General features: G+C 31.7%; 1 protein-coding gene across 4 annotated transcripts in view; it reads left to right on the plus strand.

The window, feature by feature from the left end:
* LOC124367241 (intraflagellar transport protein 43 homolog A) overlaps positions 1-17,138 on the plus strand; it is a 64,508-nt gene extending 47,370 nt beyond the window's left edge. For all 4 annotated transcript variants that reach the window (XM_046823931.1, XM_046823930.1, XM_046823929.1 and 1 more), the window contains exons 2-9: positions 1,814-1,895; positions 2,111-2,245; positions 5,550-5,632; positions 7,263-7,295; positions 11,243-11,286; positions 12,926-12,998; positions 14,870-15,005; positions 16,874-17,138. In XM_046823931.1, the coding sequence (XP_046679887.1) occupies positions 1,857-1,895; positions 2,111-2,245; positions 5,550-5,632; positions 7,263-7,295; positions 11,243-11,286; positions 12,926-12,998; positions 14,870-15,005; positions 16,874-16,975 (645 nt within the window). In that variant the 5' untranslated portion in view covers positions 1,814-1,856 and the 3' untranslated portion in view covers positions 16,976-17,138. The remainder of the gene's footprint in view (positions 1-1,813; positions 1,896-2,110; positions 2,246-5,549; positions 5,633-7,262; positions 7,296-11,242; positions 11,287-12,925; positions 12,999-14,869; positions 15,006-16,873) is intronic.
* The last annotated feature ends 1,061 nt before the right edge of the window (positions 17,139-18,199 follow it).

Here is an 18,199-nt window from a genome sequence, read left to right on the forward strand (position 1 = left end):
CATAATGGGTTTTTCTGCACTAGTCCAACATGTTGAAGTCATGAAAAACATATCTTATCATGTTCCAAAGTAATGTTGTGTAGTTTTCTAAAATTGACTGTCATTTTTAATAATCAAATAATGTTACTTATATAAAATTGAAATATTACATTAAGAGTATTATTTGAAAGTGTTTACAGCTATTGATATAGATTATTTAATTAATCGTTAAAAATAATTAATCAGTATCGATTCATTATATCGATGGCTATGATTAAGTAATATCGTTTGCCAATTTCGATATAAAAAACCGAGTCCGCTTGTCGTACCCTACCCGAACTTGGCTACTGAATAATGAAAATTACTTTGGTGTTGGTGATATTTTGAATATTACTTTTCATGCTTCACACCCCATTAGTAAAATGCTAGTTTATGAAAGAGAAGCTTTTGTGTTTTTTTTTTAACTTAAATAGGCTAACTGGTGTAGGGTAAACCCTGGAACTAGTAAATGTTTGATAATGAGCGTTTTTGCATTTTTTATGGCAGTAGTAAATTAGAAACGTGAGTGGTTTTTATAACCGACTAACCAATCAGTTATTTCTTTTGTTAGTCAGTTGTTTTTATCAAATGAATATCTGACTAATTCATTTAAAAGCAGAAGTAATCAAAAATAGAAGTTTTAAACACAAAATTACTAATAGTTATTAAGTTCCATTATGGCAGTTAAATTTACTATTAATTATATGGGCATTAAGAAAATAGTAATCACAGCAGGATATTAAATGATCAGAAAATTTGGCACCGTGGATGGAGGAATAGAGTGAGGGAATAGCAACAATGCATATTCCTGCTGAGACAATATTGCCATATAGGCATTAAACTGTTTTAAAAGGTTCCAATTGTATTTTAAAAATAATCATTCACTCAGATTAGTTCGTTGTTACATTTCACTGTTTTATACAAGCAGTGATAGTTTTTTCCATAGAATCAAGGTAGTCGACTATAATAGTAGTATATAAAAGGCTAGTATTATAACTAATGTTATAAAATCATTAGTCAGTGTATACTAATTTAAAATAATATCAGAATATACAATATGATTAGTTCAAGTAGAGGCTAAGTCTGTTCAATCAATTAAAATTAGTAGAAAAATTAGTCTTAAGACTGACTTTAACTGGTTTCTGGTAAAATAACTGAATTATCGGTAGAATTAAAATAACAGAACTAACCCATTATTTTAGTCCAGTTATTCTCACCACTATCTGACAGTAGACTAGTCAATATCATATTTTTTTAAATGTCAAATTTTTTATTATTACTCATTAAAATATGATCTTATAATAGTGGTTTTAATAAATTAATTGAAAACATGTTCGATTTATATAAATAAATTACAACTCTGATCCACTTAAATGTTCCATTACATGCCTCTATGTGTAATGGTCGTATTTTGTTTTAATTCCCTCACGTACATGTTATTAGTCAGACGGTTTACTCAGCTTGTTATTTATCCAATCAGAAGTATACTTCTTATATAATGTTTATTTTGTTGGTTATTACCATATTTCACTAATCGTTATAAAACTTACGTCTTCCAAGTGTATACAACTACTTTCTTTCATTCGGTAGTATATTTACTGATTTCCGAGTCTTTTTGCAATGCTCATTATCAAGTTTATTTTATTTCTAGCAATAATCTGTAATATTTAAATGTTGAGCGTTAAAGAGAGATCTTAATTTACCTGGTTACATTCACCAGGATACTATGAACCTTGTAACAACTCATTGAACAGATCTGTGTTCCATGTTTATTTTTGAAATTATTATTTTTCAGATAACCTACTCTTAAGATACTTCTCAACCTATGTTAACATACAATGGACAAAAAGGAGCTCTTATCTTCGCCTTACAGTAAGGTAAGAATTTTTTAACCATGTTGTCATTTTGTTCCCTTTCGTTCATATTATATGACTGCATTTAAAATTTGTTAAGAGTCTGAAAATATGCTTTGGAGGATTGATATAATCTCAATAGTTCTCTTACTCCTGGTTTTTCACACCATTAATATTTCTATAAAATAACACTTCTTGTCTCCCATAAAAGAGGACTAGACATTATTTCTCCTGCGCAGAAAGTGCCGGCAAAGCAAGGACGTAGAGCTGCTCCACAGCCTGCCGCAGAGGACGACATCGGCTCTCCTGATGACCTTCTAGACAGCCCTCCAAGTTCAAACCCCTCCGCGAACTTCAGTCCAGTGAAATTTTCTGTAAGTACCACAATTTGTTTAGTTACAAAAAATTTAATAAAAAAACATTTAAGTTTAAATTAAATTTGTATCACTCTTACAAGTGTTTACTAACCTTATTGTAAATGACATTCCATAAAAAAAGGAACATTATATCATCTTAACAAATACCTCAGAAAACGTAACGCTGCATAGAAAGGTACTTTGTCTAATGAGTTGATTGTGAAGGATATTTTAGTATAGCCTGTATTTTTTAGATTTTGAAAAAAATATCAATATAAACACGGAGTGCTGATGGGCGAGTGGTGTAAGATGTCGAACTGTGGATCTACTTATAGAAACCCTGTCTGTCACTGTACCACTTTTTATAAGTTCCACTGATGTACTGAGGGTATCGAGTCTCACCTTTATTCTGTTTGATGAAGTCCCTGCCATGCCATTGGCTCATAAGGACGGACAGAAAGGTTTAAAAAGAGATGGACCTCTCATTTTATTTTTGAAATGTCGTAAAAGTTACATATTTTAATATGACACATTCAATTTTACTAGTAGGTCCTGTTATTCAACATTCCGGTTTTAGTTAAATTAGGGTCCTATACAAACTCGAGGGTTAGGTTGACTTGAATTCAGGAGGTACGTTTGCTAGGGATGAAATTTAAGCAAAAATAATAAGCTCAATTTGGCCTATGTCATATAGGCTTATGTAATTTGTAATCCTTAGATATATATGACATTACGAATGCAACCCAGACAGTCATTTTTCACCCTAATTATAGCAATAGTTCTAAATCTGACATCTCCTTCCTTGATGTAACGTTTAACGCAACAAAAACTACAACATTTTTTAGGGAGTTCACATTGATGGGAGTCTTACTTGGAGACAGCATGTTCTTTTGTTATCAAATAAGCTTAGTAAGGCATATTATCTGATTTCTTTTCCGTGTTCAAAAGTAGATAAAAAAATCACAGTTAACAATTTACTACGCATAGTATATTCCTACCTAACGTATGGCATTGAATTCTGGGGTGATTCAGTTGAAGTAAACAAGCGTTTCTTAATTCAAAATAAGATAATCCATAAAATAAACTGTATAGTTTTAGACACTTAAAACTGCTTACTCTTTCATCAATTTATATATACCAAGCATTCATTATGATCAAGAAAACCAGCAAATTTAAATTAATTTTCAATTATACATAATTATCCACCAGACACAATATTACTCTTATTTACCATTTACACAAAACACGAGCCTTTAGGAAACTGTCTGAGTATGGAGGAATTATTTTGTATAATAATTTGCCCAATGATGTTAAATTAAATAATTCTTTGAAGGTTTTTAAAAGAAAAGTTAAGGGCTATTTACTGGAAAAGTGTTTTTACATTGTAAATAAATTCTTGACTGAAAAGTAATAAGTTTGGAATAATTATTTAAGTTGTGTATCTTTGTTTACATTGTGTTGGGGATTTTTTCTGTTTGCTGCCTGTTTTTATATTTAATGCTTAGTGTTTAATATTTTATGTTTAAATCATATCACTATATGTTATTTATGCGAGTTACATTTAATTTATATTAATGCTTTATGTTTAAATTTTATTCAATATGTGTTATCTATATAATATATATTAATTTATTATTGACATTTGAACTTAGGTCAGGTATTTTTAACAATTTGACATGTCATCTACCATAACACAATTAATTACTTACTGTACATGGTATTAAGTGACAACACTAAAAAATAAAACAAAATGTATTTTTGAAGAAAATGTTTATGAGACGAAACTTCAGAGGTATTTAGATACTCGAGAAAAATTATTCTTTGCCCTTGGCATAGAAAAAATATAATTTAATACTTGGTGAAGTTGGATTAATTAATACTGTGTTGTGCGATGTGATCTGTTCCTTATGTTGATAACTAACCTAACACATAACTAGAATCTAGGCTAAAATAAACAAATCATACCAAACCGTGTGTGCAGCTGTTATCAACACTAGCTAGAATTTAGAGCCTAAGTGTAATTATTATTTGAATATTATTCTTCCAGCAAGCATCCATCATTATGACAAACCCATGTAGCATAATCAATGAAATATGCTGTAAATAACAATGTAATATGGATAAGTAATGAATAGGAAAGTACAACCAAGTGTATTAAATCGTTTTTAAACGTATCAAAATTTGAAAAATGGTTATTATAAATAATCTTATTCAGTTACAAAAAAAGTAATATATACATTCACTATCAACTGAAATAATCATACAAAAAAAAGTCTGTCTTTACCTACCAACACACTGGCATCCATGGAATCGAATCTGGGAAGTCCAGTGTATGGAAAACTTGAATGGAAATTCAGGAATTTGAATGGAGTGGAATTTCAATGTAATGATTAGTAATGAAAGGGGGACAATCTCCTAACAGATTGACTCTTGGCACCTGTTCAAAATTTTTTAAATTACACTAATAAGGAATGTGTCTGCCAAATGTTGTGTATTTCGGGGTCTATGTGCTTATTCAGTTTTTATAGCAGTTTCGTGAGCGAAGAAATTGTTGAAAAATAAAATCCTCCCTCCCCCTCTAAAATATCAATAGTAGGTTTTTGGAGCTTTGAGTTTGAAAAATAAAACATCGGCATTGCAGATTTTGCTGTTCTGCTGAGTATTTATAAGTTTTGATAGCATTTGGAAATTTTACTATCCTATTTCTTACAGGTAATTTAAGGTACTATAACTCCAAAACCTCCCCGCCTATAATATTTTTCATTGCTGACTCAGTAAGATCTACAAGTTGTCAATATTTTATGTTTTGAACCTATTTGCAAATGCCTAACCTTTTTGTGGTCAAAATTTACCTCCTAACCATTACAAGGAGAGTTATTTTTGGACTCCCCAAACCACCCATAAATTTTGAAATTGAGAAGATTGAAAACTTTTCCCCCAATGAAACTTTGAAATCTATAGGCATGCCAAATTTTAAGTTTCTACATTATCTGTAAGTATGTAAACTACGTTATCATTGAGCGTGTTACTCTAGTATGTAGCTTTATTACACTAATAACAGATAAGCATATTACAAAAGGATTTGAATGTACGTTTATTACTGGCCCAACTCAATGCTCAGTGTCCAGCTTTAGTCCTCGCCGCCAACAATTCCATGTTGAGGAAATGTAGGTTGTTGAACAAACCTTTCCTCAAATCTTTTCCTGTTTCGTTATCTGAGTTTGTTTCAAGATTCATGTTTTAGCCGCTGAATTGCAATAATCGTTATTTAAATTTTATTCTTGTACGTTGGAATAACTAATTACTTTTCGTTTATTTATAGGGAATGAAATCCGATCCAATGATTCCTCCCAGATCTCGGAAAACCGGAGGATGGGCAGATGAGCTGTCTGCCAAATCCAAAGGGTAAATTCCTTAGTTGAATTTTTCTAATAAATATTATTATAGCAGGGGCTTGCTGCTGGGGGCCTGTGGGGGTGACGGGTGGTGCTGCTTGTTGCGGTCATGTGGTCAATCGGTGTGTTAGAGTGATTGAATGTTTCTTTGCTTCTTGCTCTTCATTTTTAGTTTTTCTTGTATTTATTATTTTATATATATATATATATATATATATATATATATATATATATAAAGTTTTTCTTTTGTATTTTAAGTTTTGAATTCATTTCAATATATAGATTTTTTCAAGTTCACTTAATTTTTTTGTATAGGAAATTTGTAGGGTTTTTTTCTAATAATTAAATGTGCAAGTTGTGTACATTTTTTATTTGTGATAAATTTGTCTTATTTTTTATATTTTGGATCGTAATTGAGTGAATTCAGTAAATGTGAAAAGTGAAAAACAGTTAGTAACTTTTCAACATGGAATGTCAAGTAATTGTTTTTATTATTTTCTTATTCTGTCGCTTTTTCTGAAAAGCTTTTCATAATGTGTTACACTTTGTTAATTTTTATGTACTGATTATTTACTTTTAACATATGCTTACTAAACTTTGAAACAAAAACGTGTGAGTGTAGAGTGGATATCAACTCAGGAATTAAATAAATACTTTTTAATGCAATCATAAAATCATTATTTCACCATAGAAACCGTATCACTGCAGTACTTATGTGGCTTGGCTCATGTGATGTTCACCACCTAAAAACGTTTTTATAGATTGCAGTTTATGTCGAGATTATCCAAAGTCAATATTGTTAGTTAGCTGGTTGTACACTGGGCCATGTTGATTGTAGCTCCATAAGAACAATGTTAAACCTCGTACATTTTTATGGTTTTATTTTCAGTTGTAGAATTATGTGATTTGTCTTATTTCAAAGATATAATTAATGCACATCTAAACACATTTTAGATTTTTTCAATAATTCTATAGATTATTCAGTAATAAATTCAAAATTTTTACGTGATTAAAGAAATATTAAAAAAGTATAGGCTACAATTCAAAAAACTAAAAAGTAGTTTGATGTGTATTAGTAACGTCTTTAAAATAAGAAGTAATCTGTAACGCTACATTAAACAATATTGTTCTTTATAGGAATAACTCTGGTTGTTTTACTGCAGCCGGCTCTTAATTGTACAGAAGTTTATTTTTGAGATATCGAGCAGACATAAATAGACAAGTAAGCAGACAGAAATGAAGATTTTCCAGCCCCTCAAGATATGCTTTGCTAACACTCAGCCAATTATTTCAGTGTCACTAGTGATATTGCCAACTGTGAGACACAAAAAGTTAATTCTAACTGAGCATGAGTGTTGTTAACATTGTTGTGAGATTTTGCATATATCAATATGGTAACTAAATTATTCACATATTAAAGCAAAATTCAAGTATAGGTCCATATGGGAAACCAAAAAGTACATTTTTCAACGCAGACAAACAATGCTATTTATCCCAATTTAAGATTTCTTTCAAGGAGTAACTCAAAAAACCCTGTATGCGTTAATTTGGCCAACTTGTTGGCCTGATTTCTCATTTTATTGACGTGTTAGTGAAAAAAAAAACAATTAAAAAAACTAATTGCGTGATCCTATTTTCAGGTCGAGAAGGAATTCTACAAATATCATCGAGCAGTAAGTAGTATAAACTATTTTTAAAAACTAGAAGAATGAAATAAATTTCTCGCCTTTGTATTTAAATCTATAAGCAATTATAGCTATAAGAAATATTTGGAGGTAGTCTCAATTTGACTAAAGATTTCTTTAGATTTATATAATTTTTATATTAGTACTAAGAAGATTATTGCCGTTTTGTGTTGTATTTAAAACAAATTCAAATATTCATGACATTTCACCTACTACTGTGGAATCCTGTCCTGAAGGTAACAGGATATTTCCGGACATTTGCCATCGTTCAGTGATACAAAAAATCAGTATCACTACGTTTCGAGATCTGATCTCTTCTTCAGGAAACGTCGTAGGTGTTTTGTCGACGAATGCAGACGTATTGTGACCTGTTTTTTATAGTTCGGTTTTAATAATTAGTGTTGTGTTTAGTTTTTTATTAAGTGCATGTTTTAGAGTTAGTGAAGTTGACAGACAGCATGGTGATTGTTATTCCTGACTTAGGCGTGCCACAACACTCTGTTATGGTTAGTTTATTTTATCCTAGTTTATAATTATGTTTTAGGTTAGTTATTCACCTGAAGAAGAGATCAGATTGCAGATCTCAAAATGTAGTGTTACTGATTTTTTGAATCACTGAACGATGGCAAATGTCGGGAAAAATCCTGTTTCCTTCACATCAGTCACTGTATTGTTCAGTCTTGAATTGAAAAAGGCAAATAGTTACGATTGATATAAGGAACAAAAGAGGTTCCAGAGTGATTTCCTGGGGGACTCCATACACAATTGACATTCATCAACGCAACATTTATGTTTTCTGTTGTTTAGAGGAGACTTAAAACAAATAAGAGGGAGTTTCTAATATCACAGTATTGTGTTTTTAATGATCATCATGGCTTACACAGTGTCTGCTCAGATATAGAGGGCGTAATTGCAAATGCCTCAAGGACATAAGTAACAAGCTTAACCATCGGCAGGTTCAAATAAATTTAATATACAAGTTTCCTTAAAAGTGATCATTATACACATAGCATATTGTTAAAAGCTTTATATATAAACTGGTGATATTTTTAAGTGTCTGGTAAAACAATGGAGATGGATGGATTGTACGGAAGCTACAGGATTTGTTAGAATTGAAATTGGGGCAATAATTATGGGATTACCAAAGTTATTGCTTTCATCATATTTTTTAGCAACAACTTGGTGACTTATATAAACTTGGTGGTGTTCCATAAACATATTTGTCACCAATTCCAAATCCTCAAGAATACAACTTTGTACAGACTGTATAAAAGTTTGTTGTTGTTTAGTACACTCAGTAAAACATGTTACGTTTTTAAGAAAAGTTATTTAATACCTGTTATTATATCACCACTTTTTGAGTTCAGAAAATTAACCCAATATATTCTCTAATAACGGTAGTCTAGCACTACACATGGATAATTTAATTTAAAATGCTACATAGTCATTCTTAAGAAAATTGTACTGTATATGATAAAATCCCATAGATAAAGCCATAGCTTTTTGTTTTTAATTTGTTTATTTGATATCTTCCGTTTTATTGACCCATATGGTTTTAATCTTTATTAATCATTAATACAAAAGTGGTTTTAAATTTCACTTATTTGTTTGAATGACCAAGAATTTTTACATTAATACAATTTTTAGATGTTATCATTTGTAGTGTATTTAAAAATTAGAAGGCAGAAGAAGTCCCCACATGCCTTTAAAATATTGTTAGTGCAAAAAATAGCTGTTAAAATTAGAGATGTGCCAAAAAACTGGAACTAGTTCCATCAAAACGTTTTGGAACCAGATCGGATCTGGAATATTTAACTTCTTTGGAACTCCATGTTAGTCAAAATGGTTTACTAAACGTGCCAAGAAGTTCCGGCTCTGTTAAGTGGAATGACTAAACTGCTAAGTGTTTCAGTTCCGATCTAGTATACAGGTAATGGCCAGTTACAACATGTCGCTCTGTTGGATTATTTAGAAGGATTTTATAAGTACCGTAACTTGGGATTGAGTGTGGTTATTAACCCTCCACTGATGGAAATCCTTAAACGTAACAGTTTAATTTTACAATATTGTTTACTTTCTCAATATTTAATTATGTTTCAGCTTCTGATATTGTATTGTATCGATTTAAAGGAATTTTCAATATTTCACAAATATATTTTACTTGTGATGTAAAATATCTGTGATTAGATGGTTTAGTTTATTTTGATTATCAGTACTAACAGTAACTTTATGAGAGGATTTACAATTAATTTTTATTGCTGTTATGGTACTGTATATCAAAATAGATATCTGTAAAGGATGAAAACCAGTTGAGCAGAGAGAGGTGTTAGCAAGAACTACCTGTTATTAATGAATTTATATTCAACTCATACTTAAACAGGATTCTATTGTAAAATTAAGTTAAATTATTTTACAGATGTGAACACAAATATATAACATCTACCTACTTATGAACACCTTTCAGACCGATTGCTGAAAACATAAATGCAGTAATAATATGTGCAAATAGCATTAATATTTTGTAATAATAATAAATTAGTCATTAAAATAACGCTAAAAGAAAAATTTAGTCACTATTCTAATTTATTTATATCTTGTCACATCAAAATTATTATTTATTTTGCATTATTAGGCCTATAATAACTTTAAAAATAAACTTAATTGTTATTATTCTAGATTATTTCATAATAAACAAAGTTCTTGTTATAAACCTACAAAAAAATAACAACTCGAAATTATACCAACCCAAATGGGAGTTTTGCATGTACACAAACCTTCATCAGAGTGTAAGAGATTAAAAATTTACTTCATCAAGGTGCTTAAAATAACAACTTTACAAGTACAATTTTTCAACAATTTCCAAGGGAAGACCCTTGGACATCCAAATCCCTGAGGGGTTCCTTACCCCAAAACCCCCCCCCCCACAGAATCGTTCAAGAAGGCCTCGCAAAAATGCTTTTCTCCAGGCCTCACATTTTCTAAGGACGGCTCTGTCTACTTGATCAGAATTTAGAAGTATATTTATAAGGTTGACTGTTGTCTATTATATTTTGAAAACAGTAAGTATATTGAATATGTACTTATCAGATATGCATTTATATGTATTAGATTCAGAAATAAAAGAGTACAACTTGTTTTTAAAATAGTACTACATGAAGTTTACACATAACATAGTAATGGTGGAAAAGGTTGATTCAAGGCAGATTTTGAGTTCAGATTCATTTCTCCTTGCACTCAGTACAGCGTCTGGAATAGATCAAAACTAGATTTATTATAAGTTATTTCTATTCAAAATATTATTGTAAATAAGTTAAAACTAAAAGAATGTTTGAAATTATTTAAATAGAGAATATTTTGATAATTTTTTATACTTAATCAGTGTAACAGATGATTGCAAGGATTAAATAATGGAAACTGGTTTTCTTTCTCCAAATTTGATTTTTTTATGTGAAAAATACGAAAATCCTATTCCCAAATATCTGTCTAATGCCAGACATTCAAAGGTTTACAGTTAGAAAGTTTGAAAGCCTAATAGTCGACTATATCTTCATTTTAGTCCCATTTGAAACACGTCCTTATATTTGGTTGTAGAATTACAGGAGATGTCACATTTTAAAATGAATTAATATACATCAAACATTTTTTGATTGACGTTATTCAGAAAAAACTGCATAGATTTTTGTACTTCATCTTTTGATTAATCAAAAGTTACACACGTTACATGAAAAACTAACATGTACTTGGAAGTGTGTTAGATGTGATTCCTTTAAAATGAGAAACCTTCTGGTATACGACAAAAATTAAGTGCGTGAAAGTATTTGAGGTTTAACATTATTTTAATGGAGTAAAAGTCAAGGTAGTTACACTTCAGTCGGCTCTTAATGTTTTAGATCATACAAGTGACCTTGAAATAATATACTTATGTTTGTTTTTAGAGAACGTTTCCAGTCACCGGATAAGAAACAGGATTCAGATGATGGTAAGCAAACACAACTATAATGAATTTGTCTAATACAAGGTTCTATCCTGGAGCCTCTGCTATTGCTGTACTATCTGAGAGGGGCAATAGTGCATTAATACACAATTGCCCCTATGCAATATTAAACTTTGCCTCTATGTAGATGGTTAGAGTTTGTTACCGTATCAACAAATTGTGTTTCACAGACCAAAATGAGTTGTTTTGTAAAACTGGAAAGTATTGAGCAATTTCTGAAAGGTCACAATTTCATTCTAAACCCACAAAAACGAGTTTTATACATTTTAAAACTAGATAAGATACTAAAATAAAGGGATCGATAATAACTTATGAGTCACACATCATGTTACATGGTACGTTGGCATATTGGTGGATCCACATCTGGGATGAAAATAATATCTAGTGTTTACGCTTTGTCAAAAATACCATTCTACAATAATTTAGAAATTTAAAAATGTATATTTTTGCCTATTGGCAATACTAAATTTATTTTTTTATAATCTCTTATGGCTCTGCAAAAATAATAAATGGGAACAATATTTTGAAACAGCAAAAGAGAGCAATTAGAATTATGTTAAAGCTAAACATTGATGAACCAACAAAACTTCATTTTCAGAATCTGAAATTAATTGACTGTTTTCACTCAATATATTTTTGAAACCAAACTTCTTGCAAAAAAATAAACCCCCAATACAAATACTCGTACAAATGTTACAATAATACCCATACCACCCATTCTTACAATATTGCATGTTAACAAGCATGTTATCACTCGGGCTTATAGACAGAAGTTTCATGTAAAATACCAATGTACATGGGGACTAAGTTATTGAAATTCATTAAAAAATTATCACACAATTAAACAACCAATACAAATTTTAAAAAGCTTTTAATGAATGTTTAATCAAAGTAGCAGTCCATTCCTTTGAAAAACCTTCCACCTCCACTTAGAGAATTTATTTCAATTCATTTAATGTTCTATCCATTTCTGTAATAAATAAAGTCTATGTATAATTTGTTCAAACTTATTATAGTATTTAATTATTTTAATTCAACCATGAATTTTGTCCTTATAGGATATATAAAAATGTGTTAAAAATCTACCTTAGTTGTATTATCTCTGATACTATTCATTTGTATAAAAAAATGAATAAAAATATTTTGACTATACTTGACTTTATACTTAACTAAACTCAAACAGTTTGTAAAATGTTGGATAAATAGAAATCTGGCAATTTTATTGTTCCTATTGTTGTCATTCAGACAGTTAATCATCATCCAGGTGGATAATCATAATCCAGGTAGGCAGGTAATCATGATTCAGGTAGGTTATCATGATCCAGACAGATAATAATCACCCAGGCAAGTAATAATCATCCAGGCAAGTAATAATCATCCAGGCAGGTAATCATCATCTAGGTAGATAATCATAATCCAGGCTCCAACCAGATAATCATGATTCAGGTAGGTTATCATGATCCAGGTAGGTAATAATCACCCAGGCAAGTAATAATCATTCAGGCAGGTAATAATCATCCAAACAGGTGATCATTAGCCAAGGATAGAAATAAATCAAGTAACATTGGTAATATATATCTATAATTTGGTTATTGATCCACACCAACGACCCGTGTGTTGACAGAGATTCCACTGATCCCTGATATGGATGAGCTGCAAGAAGAGGACATCCAGAACCAGGTTGCTCGTGCTCCTTCGTAAGTACCAAGGTGTGATAGAAGTAGCGAGCAGTTGTTGTCTTGAGATTTTTGTTTATTGTAAGCATTAAATAACAACATACATTGTACAAATACAAGAGGTATATAATTAATGAAATATGGCATGTTTACAATAAAATGTTTTATAAGTGGGAACTTACTAACTATTGTAATCCAAGTGAACAAAATTCAGCGCTTAAGAAATAAAATGACAGGCCATAAAATATTTGCAAGACTCTATTACAGTTTTGCGGAAATTGTATGCAATTATTTTAGATTTAATTTGTGAACGTAGATGATTGGATATTTTGAATCCCATGAAGATAATGGAAAATAAAAGGAGTTGTGTTGTTTTCTATGTGATGAAGTAAGTTTTAAAATTCACTCAATCTGCAAAAGTTCTTTAACACTCCTTCAAAAATTTCACATCAAATTTTGATTTGACTCTGATCCTTGCATTGAAGAACTTGTCAAAACCACTGCTGCCTTGAGTCTTGCTGTAAACATTTATCACCCTCTGACCTTATCCTACCCAAAATGCCCCACATTATCTCAAGGGATTTTTTGCACGGATTTTTTGGGGGGGCCACCTTAGTTCTGTTTTACCCCTATCTTTACTGTAACAAGTGATTTCACTTTTCAATGCAAAAAATAAAAAAAGTGGTTTTTGAATTAATATTACTAATATTCAAAATTTAGTTGATTTAATTAAGTAAATTTTATTTAGTATGGTTACAATACAAGAGTGATTTGTTTTGTTTATAATCTTTTTTACAAAATCTTACCCTGGATTTATCACTGCATTATCTCCACAATCTGCTTACTAAAACAGTCTCAGCTAAAAACTCAACATCTACCTCATGGTTTTTTGGAGTTTAGGTTCGGGTTAAATAAAAAAATCATCCAATCAGTAAAAAAACCAGTTGAACTTCATAATTTCTAACGTCCCATCAGTCAACTTCTTAATACCTTCAAGAAACGAACAAGGTCCAGCCTCACTGTTTCAGATACTCTCAATGCTCACTGGACCAATGATTGTGATGTTGTAATATCTCTGATTACTTGTCCATTTTGATAGAGCAGTCCTTTTCAAATGCCTAATCTCCAATCGTTCTCCTCACATTGGTAAGTTCTCACTGTTTCTGGTATAATGTCTCTTTGCCATAAACCTAAACTTAAAAACAACAAGAAAAATTGTAACACTTAAGCAACACAATAATCCAGACCTAAGCCTAATCCACCATCTTTTTCTCTTGAACATCCAGTCAAGCCCTATCCAACTTCTTTCCAGAGCTCAAAATAGCCCATCTCTGACCATTCCCGAGATCACAATTCTATCTGCCAACCAAGGTTTCAACGCCTGTTGACAGTAACAATTTGATTACATCTTTGAAGTTAACCTGCAACTCTCTCATTCAATCAATTATAAAAGACTTTACTATAATCCAATTATCCTTCTGAACCAAATTCTTTCCTAACAAGATGGACCACAAAACCTAATAACTTATTTCAAAAGCTTTCATCTTAACTGCCAATGGTGCAGTGTAGTGGGTACAACGGTTATCACAATGTAACCGAATCAAGCTACCTCGAGCGTGGCTGCTGCTTGGATGGGTAACCGCTGAGCGATCCTGTCCTTGCAAGCAATTCGCCTGCCTGGCCTTTGGTGGTGGTTCGGAAGTCGGTGGTTTAGGCCGTTGGTCCCCAGGTTAAGTGTTAGAGAGAGCTTCTTAGCCCTAACTTCGCCTGGTAAAATAAGACTTCTTTACTTTACTTTAACTGCATCAGTCCGCCTTGTTAGCTAATTTTATTTTATTAACTATTTTGGCTCTGAGATGTTAACAAGTTTGAGTCAAAAAATCATGTTTCAGTGTCGTTGGGAACAAGGTTGCTTCCTTCACGGAACTGGACTCTGATCTGACAAAGAAATCAGCGTTCTCAACGTTGAACAATATCAGTCTGTCGTTACTCACGAGTCGACTCTACGCCGAGGATGAGATACAGGAGGTGAGTGTCTGTGAGGTTATATGGTGTGGTTGTACAGTACAACCTCGTTTATCCGGACTTCATTTGTTCGGATTTCGGCGTTATCTGGAGTGGAGCGAGTCAAAATTTTGAAGACTAAACTATCTTTATTGAATTTCCAATGTAATTTGTTTTTCCGTTTATACATAGAGAAATTAACAATGTTGTAGTGGGCCTATCAGAAGATGATCAGTGTAAATTTGGAAGCTGCATATTATTTTCTTCAAACTGATATTAGTATGGGTGTAGTAGTCAACGTAGAAATTGTATCAGCAACTTTTTCTGGGGGTGTATACAAAAACTGAACCCCTATCATGTCATCAGGAGCCAGCCAAACTTGTCTATTACTGAAATCAACCAGAATTATCACCATATAATAGGAGACAACAAACCTGTGATAAAACACAAGCAAGACTTATATATATAAATATAAGTCAATGACCCTGATTTCGTCATCCTAAATGCACGTGGTCTCTCAGAACTAAACTATTTAACACCATATTTACTGGGTACATCCCCATTGAGTACTTTTACAGAGAGCAGGACACTAAAGGTGGAGACGCAATCTATGTGAGCAGGATCTTGAACATGCTGTAGTTCCAGTAAATGGAGCACGTCACAGCGAAGAACTTGTATTTGAGCTGCCCAAGTAATTTTTCTGATAGGCATTTATCGATCCGATAATGATTTTAATACTGTCCTAGCTTTGCTGACTAACCTTCTTGATGAGACACCAACGTGTAATAATTGAGAACAAAGCTGATACTACTCACAAGAAGAAAGAGTACGATATAAATCTTAAGCATGTGAGAAAAACGCAAAATACAGACTTCATAAAGAAAGCAGAAAACAAATCAAAAGCTATATGGAAAGCGGTAAACTCAGAAAAGCAAATTAAATGCAGGAAAACAAAACAATTCAGCTTAATATTGGCAATAAAGTCACATCAGATACTCAAAAGGTAGCTGACTAGCTAAAGTACTACTTTGTTAATGCAACCAACGTCCTGCCACAATCAAAAAATTGCATGAAATCAATAAAACATGATATCCTTTACCTATCCTGAAGATTTGATACTCTGGCTCACACCACCATTAAAAGTTTGTAAAACTATCCGAGCCCTTAAATTGTAAAATTCAAGTGGGTTTGACGACATTTCGTCAAAAATCATGAAAAACTGTGAAAAAGAATTAATAAATCCTCTAGTTTGTTTGCTTAGGGGAGATTCCCAACTAATCTCAAGACAGCAGAAGTCAGTATATGCAAAGTTCCAAGCAGGGGGGACTCAGCTGAATCTAAAAACTACAGACCAATTTCACTTCTATCGACTTTCTCAAAACTGATTGAAAACATTGTCCCAAAAGGCTATTGCAACACCTCTCACGACGGCAGTTTCTTCCAGAAGAAAAGCTTGGATTCACAGCAAAAAAATGTACAAATTTTTTTAATGTAGGAGGAATGCATTTGCGCATAGAGTGTGGAACTCCCTTACGGACTAACCACTAAACCCAAATACTGCCATCATAAGTATTACTGAACAAATCACCAAAACCGCAAACTTCTTAGATGACAGTAAAGAGTTTGATTGTATTCAACATGATTTGCTGCTGAAAAAAACAGGAAAACTTGGGCATAAAGGGTGTTGCGTGGAAATTGTTTGAAAGTTACTTAGCCAGTTACTGTAACTCAGTGCAGTTGTATGAAAATGTACTTCTAACCTAAATTTACAAATTAATATGAGTAACAATAAATTATAATAGAAACAATGTTATAAATATTATACAAGTACCTAATAAGTAGCGTTCTCTTTATTTTTGAAGAATAACTTTTCAAACGTGTTCTTTCTTCAGCCAGACACTGCCTGGACTTGGGATCTTCTCTTCACGGAAGTTGCTTCCGAACTGAGAACAGAGTGGGAAGGCGGAGTCCCAAAGGATTTGTCTCCCCAATAGTGAACTTTCACCACACTCTGCTTAATTCCACAATCCGTCCACTTGACTGTGATTAGAGATTAAGTTGTGAGTTCTTATTTTTCTATTTCATAACTCACTAAACTCTTGTAATGTAAGTCCTAATAAGTAATATTAGCAATAAACTGTTCTTTCCAAGTCTGTATGTGATTGTATTGTTCTATTAAAAAACCTATGAGGTGTGACTAGAAAAGTCTTGACAGGCCGGAAAAGTTCTGTTTGTTATTTCTTTTTACACTGTCCTTGTCCAATTACATTAGATAGATATTCCAAGACAGAGAAATTGTTTTTAGCCAAAAACATTTTGAAAGGCCAAGCTGTAGTATCTTGAGTTCCTAGTGTATTATCTATAAGTGGTAACATTTTATAAATAATTCCTTTTAGTTGGTCCACTCCTTTAGGGTTATCAGAGATTTGTCTTATCTGTTTTTGTTTTGTTTATAAATTTGGACACTAATATTATTTGGAAAGTGAGATCTTCATTTGACCAATTTGTTAGTGCTGTTTTAACTGAAGTTGGTTTTTATAACCGTTATTTAATGGCCAATTTTATACTTTTTTTCAAACTAACCAATTTTTTTATATTAAGTTCTGTTGATTTTCAGCTAGGCATTTTACTTTGACCTTTTTTTTGTTATAAGGTGTAACAGTTTCCTGACGGTGTAAAACTATGAACGACTTTCACTCCTAGGACTAATCAGGAGGTATGAAGACAATTTACAGGTTATTTTCTATTTTCTTCTTGTGTATAAGATTTTTTACTTACATTACGAAACACAAATGTACAAGATATAACTTTAGAATTGCAAGCAAGCACTGCTTGTGGAAGGTTAGAGCAACAAAATTTCTAGATACAAGTTGGAGAAGGCTCAGAGTCTGTGTCAGTGTCAGATTTCAGACACTGCATAAGGGGGTTCACTGGTGCCTATACTAACATGTTAAAATTAGGTAAAAACATGACCCGTTATCTCAGAAACAGTAGTAGGTACAAGCTTGATTTTTTTACTGTATGGAGACTACATCATGTCTAACCTTTCCAAGCACTTTTAATAATATGGCCTTTATAGTTTTTTTTTATTACATTTTCTAGATTTTCGTAAATTTTTTTCTAAAAATTTGTAACAAAAAAAATTTGTACTAGGCTTAATTATTTTTTTAAATGCTTCAAATTGCTAGTATACAAAGCAGTATAGGTACATAATATAG

This window comes from Homalodisca vitripennis, chromosome 8 (assembly GCF_021130785.1).
Source record: "Homalodisca vitripennis isolate AUS2020 chromosome 8, UT_GWSS_2.1, whole genome shotgun sequence".
In the NCBI taxonomy this organism is placed as follows: Eukaryota; Metazoa; Arthropoda; class Insecta; order Hemiptera; family Cicadellidae; genus Homalodisca; species Homalodisca vitripennis.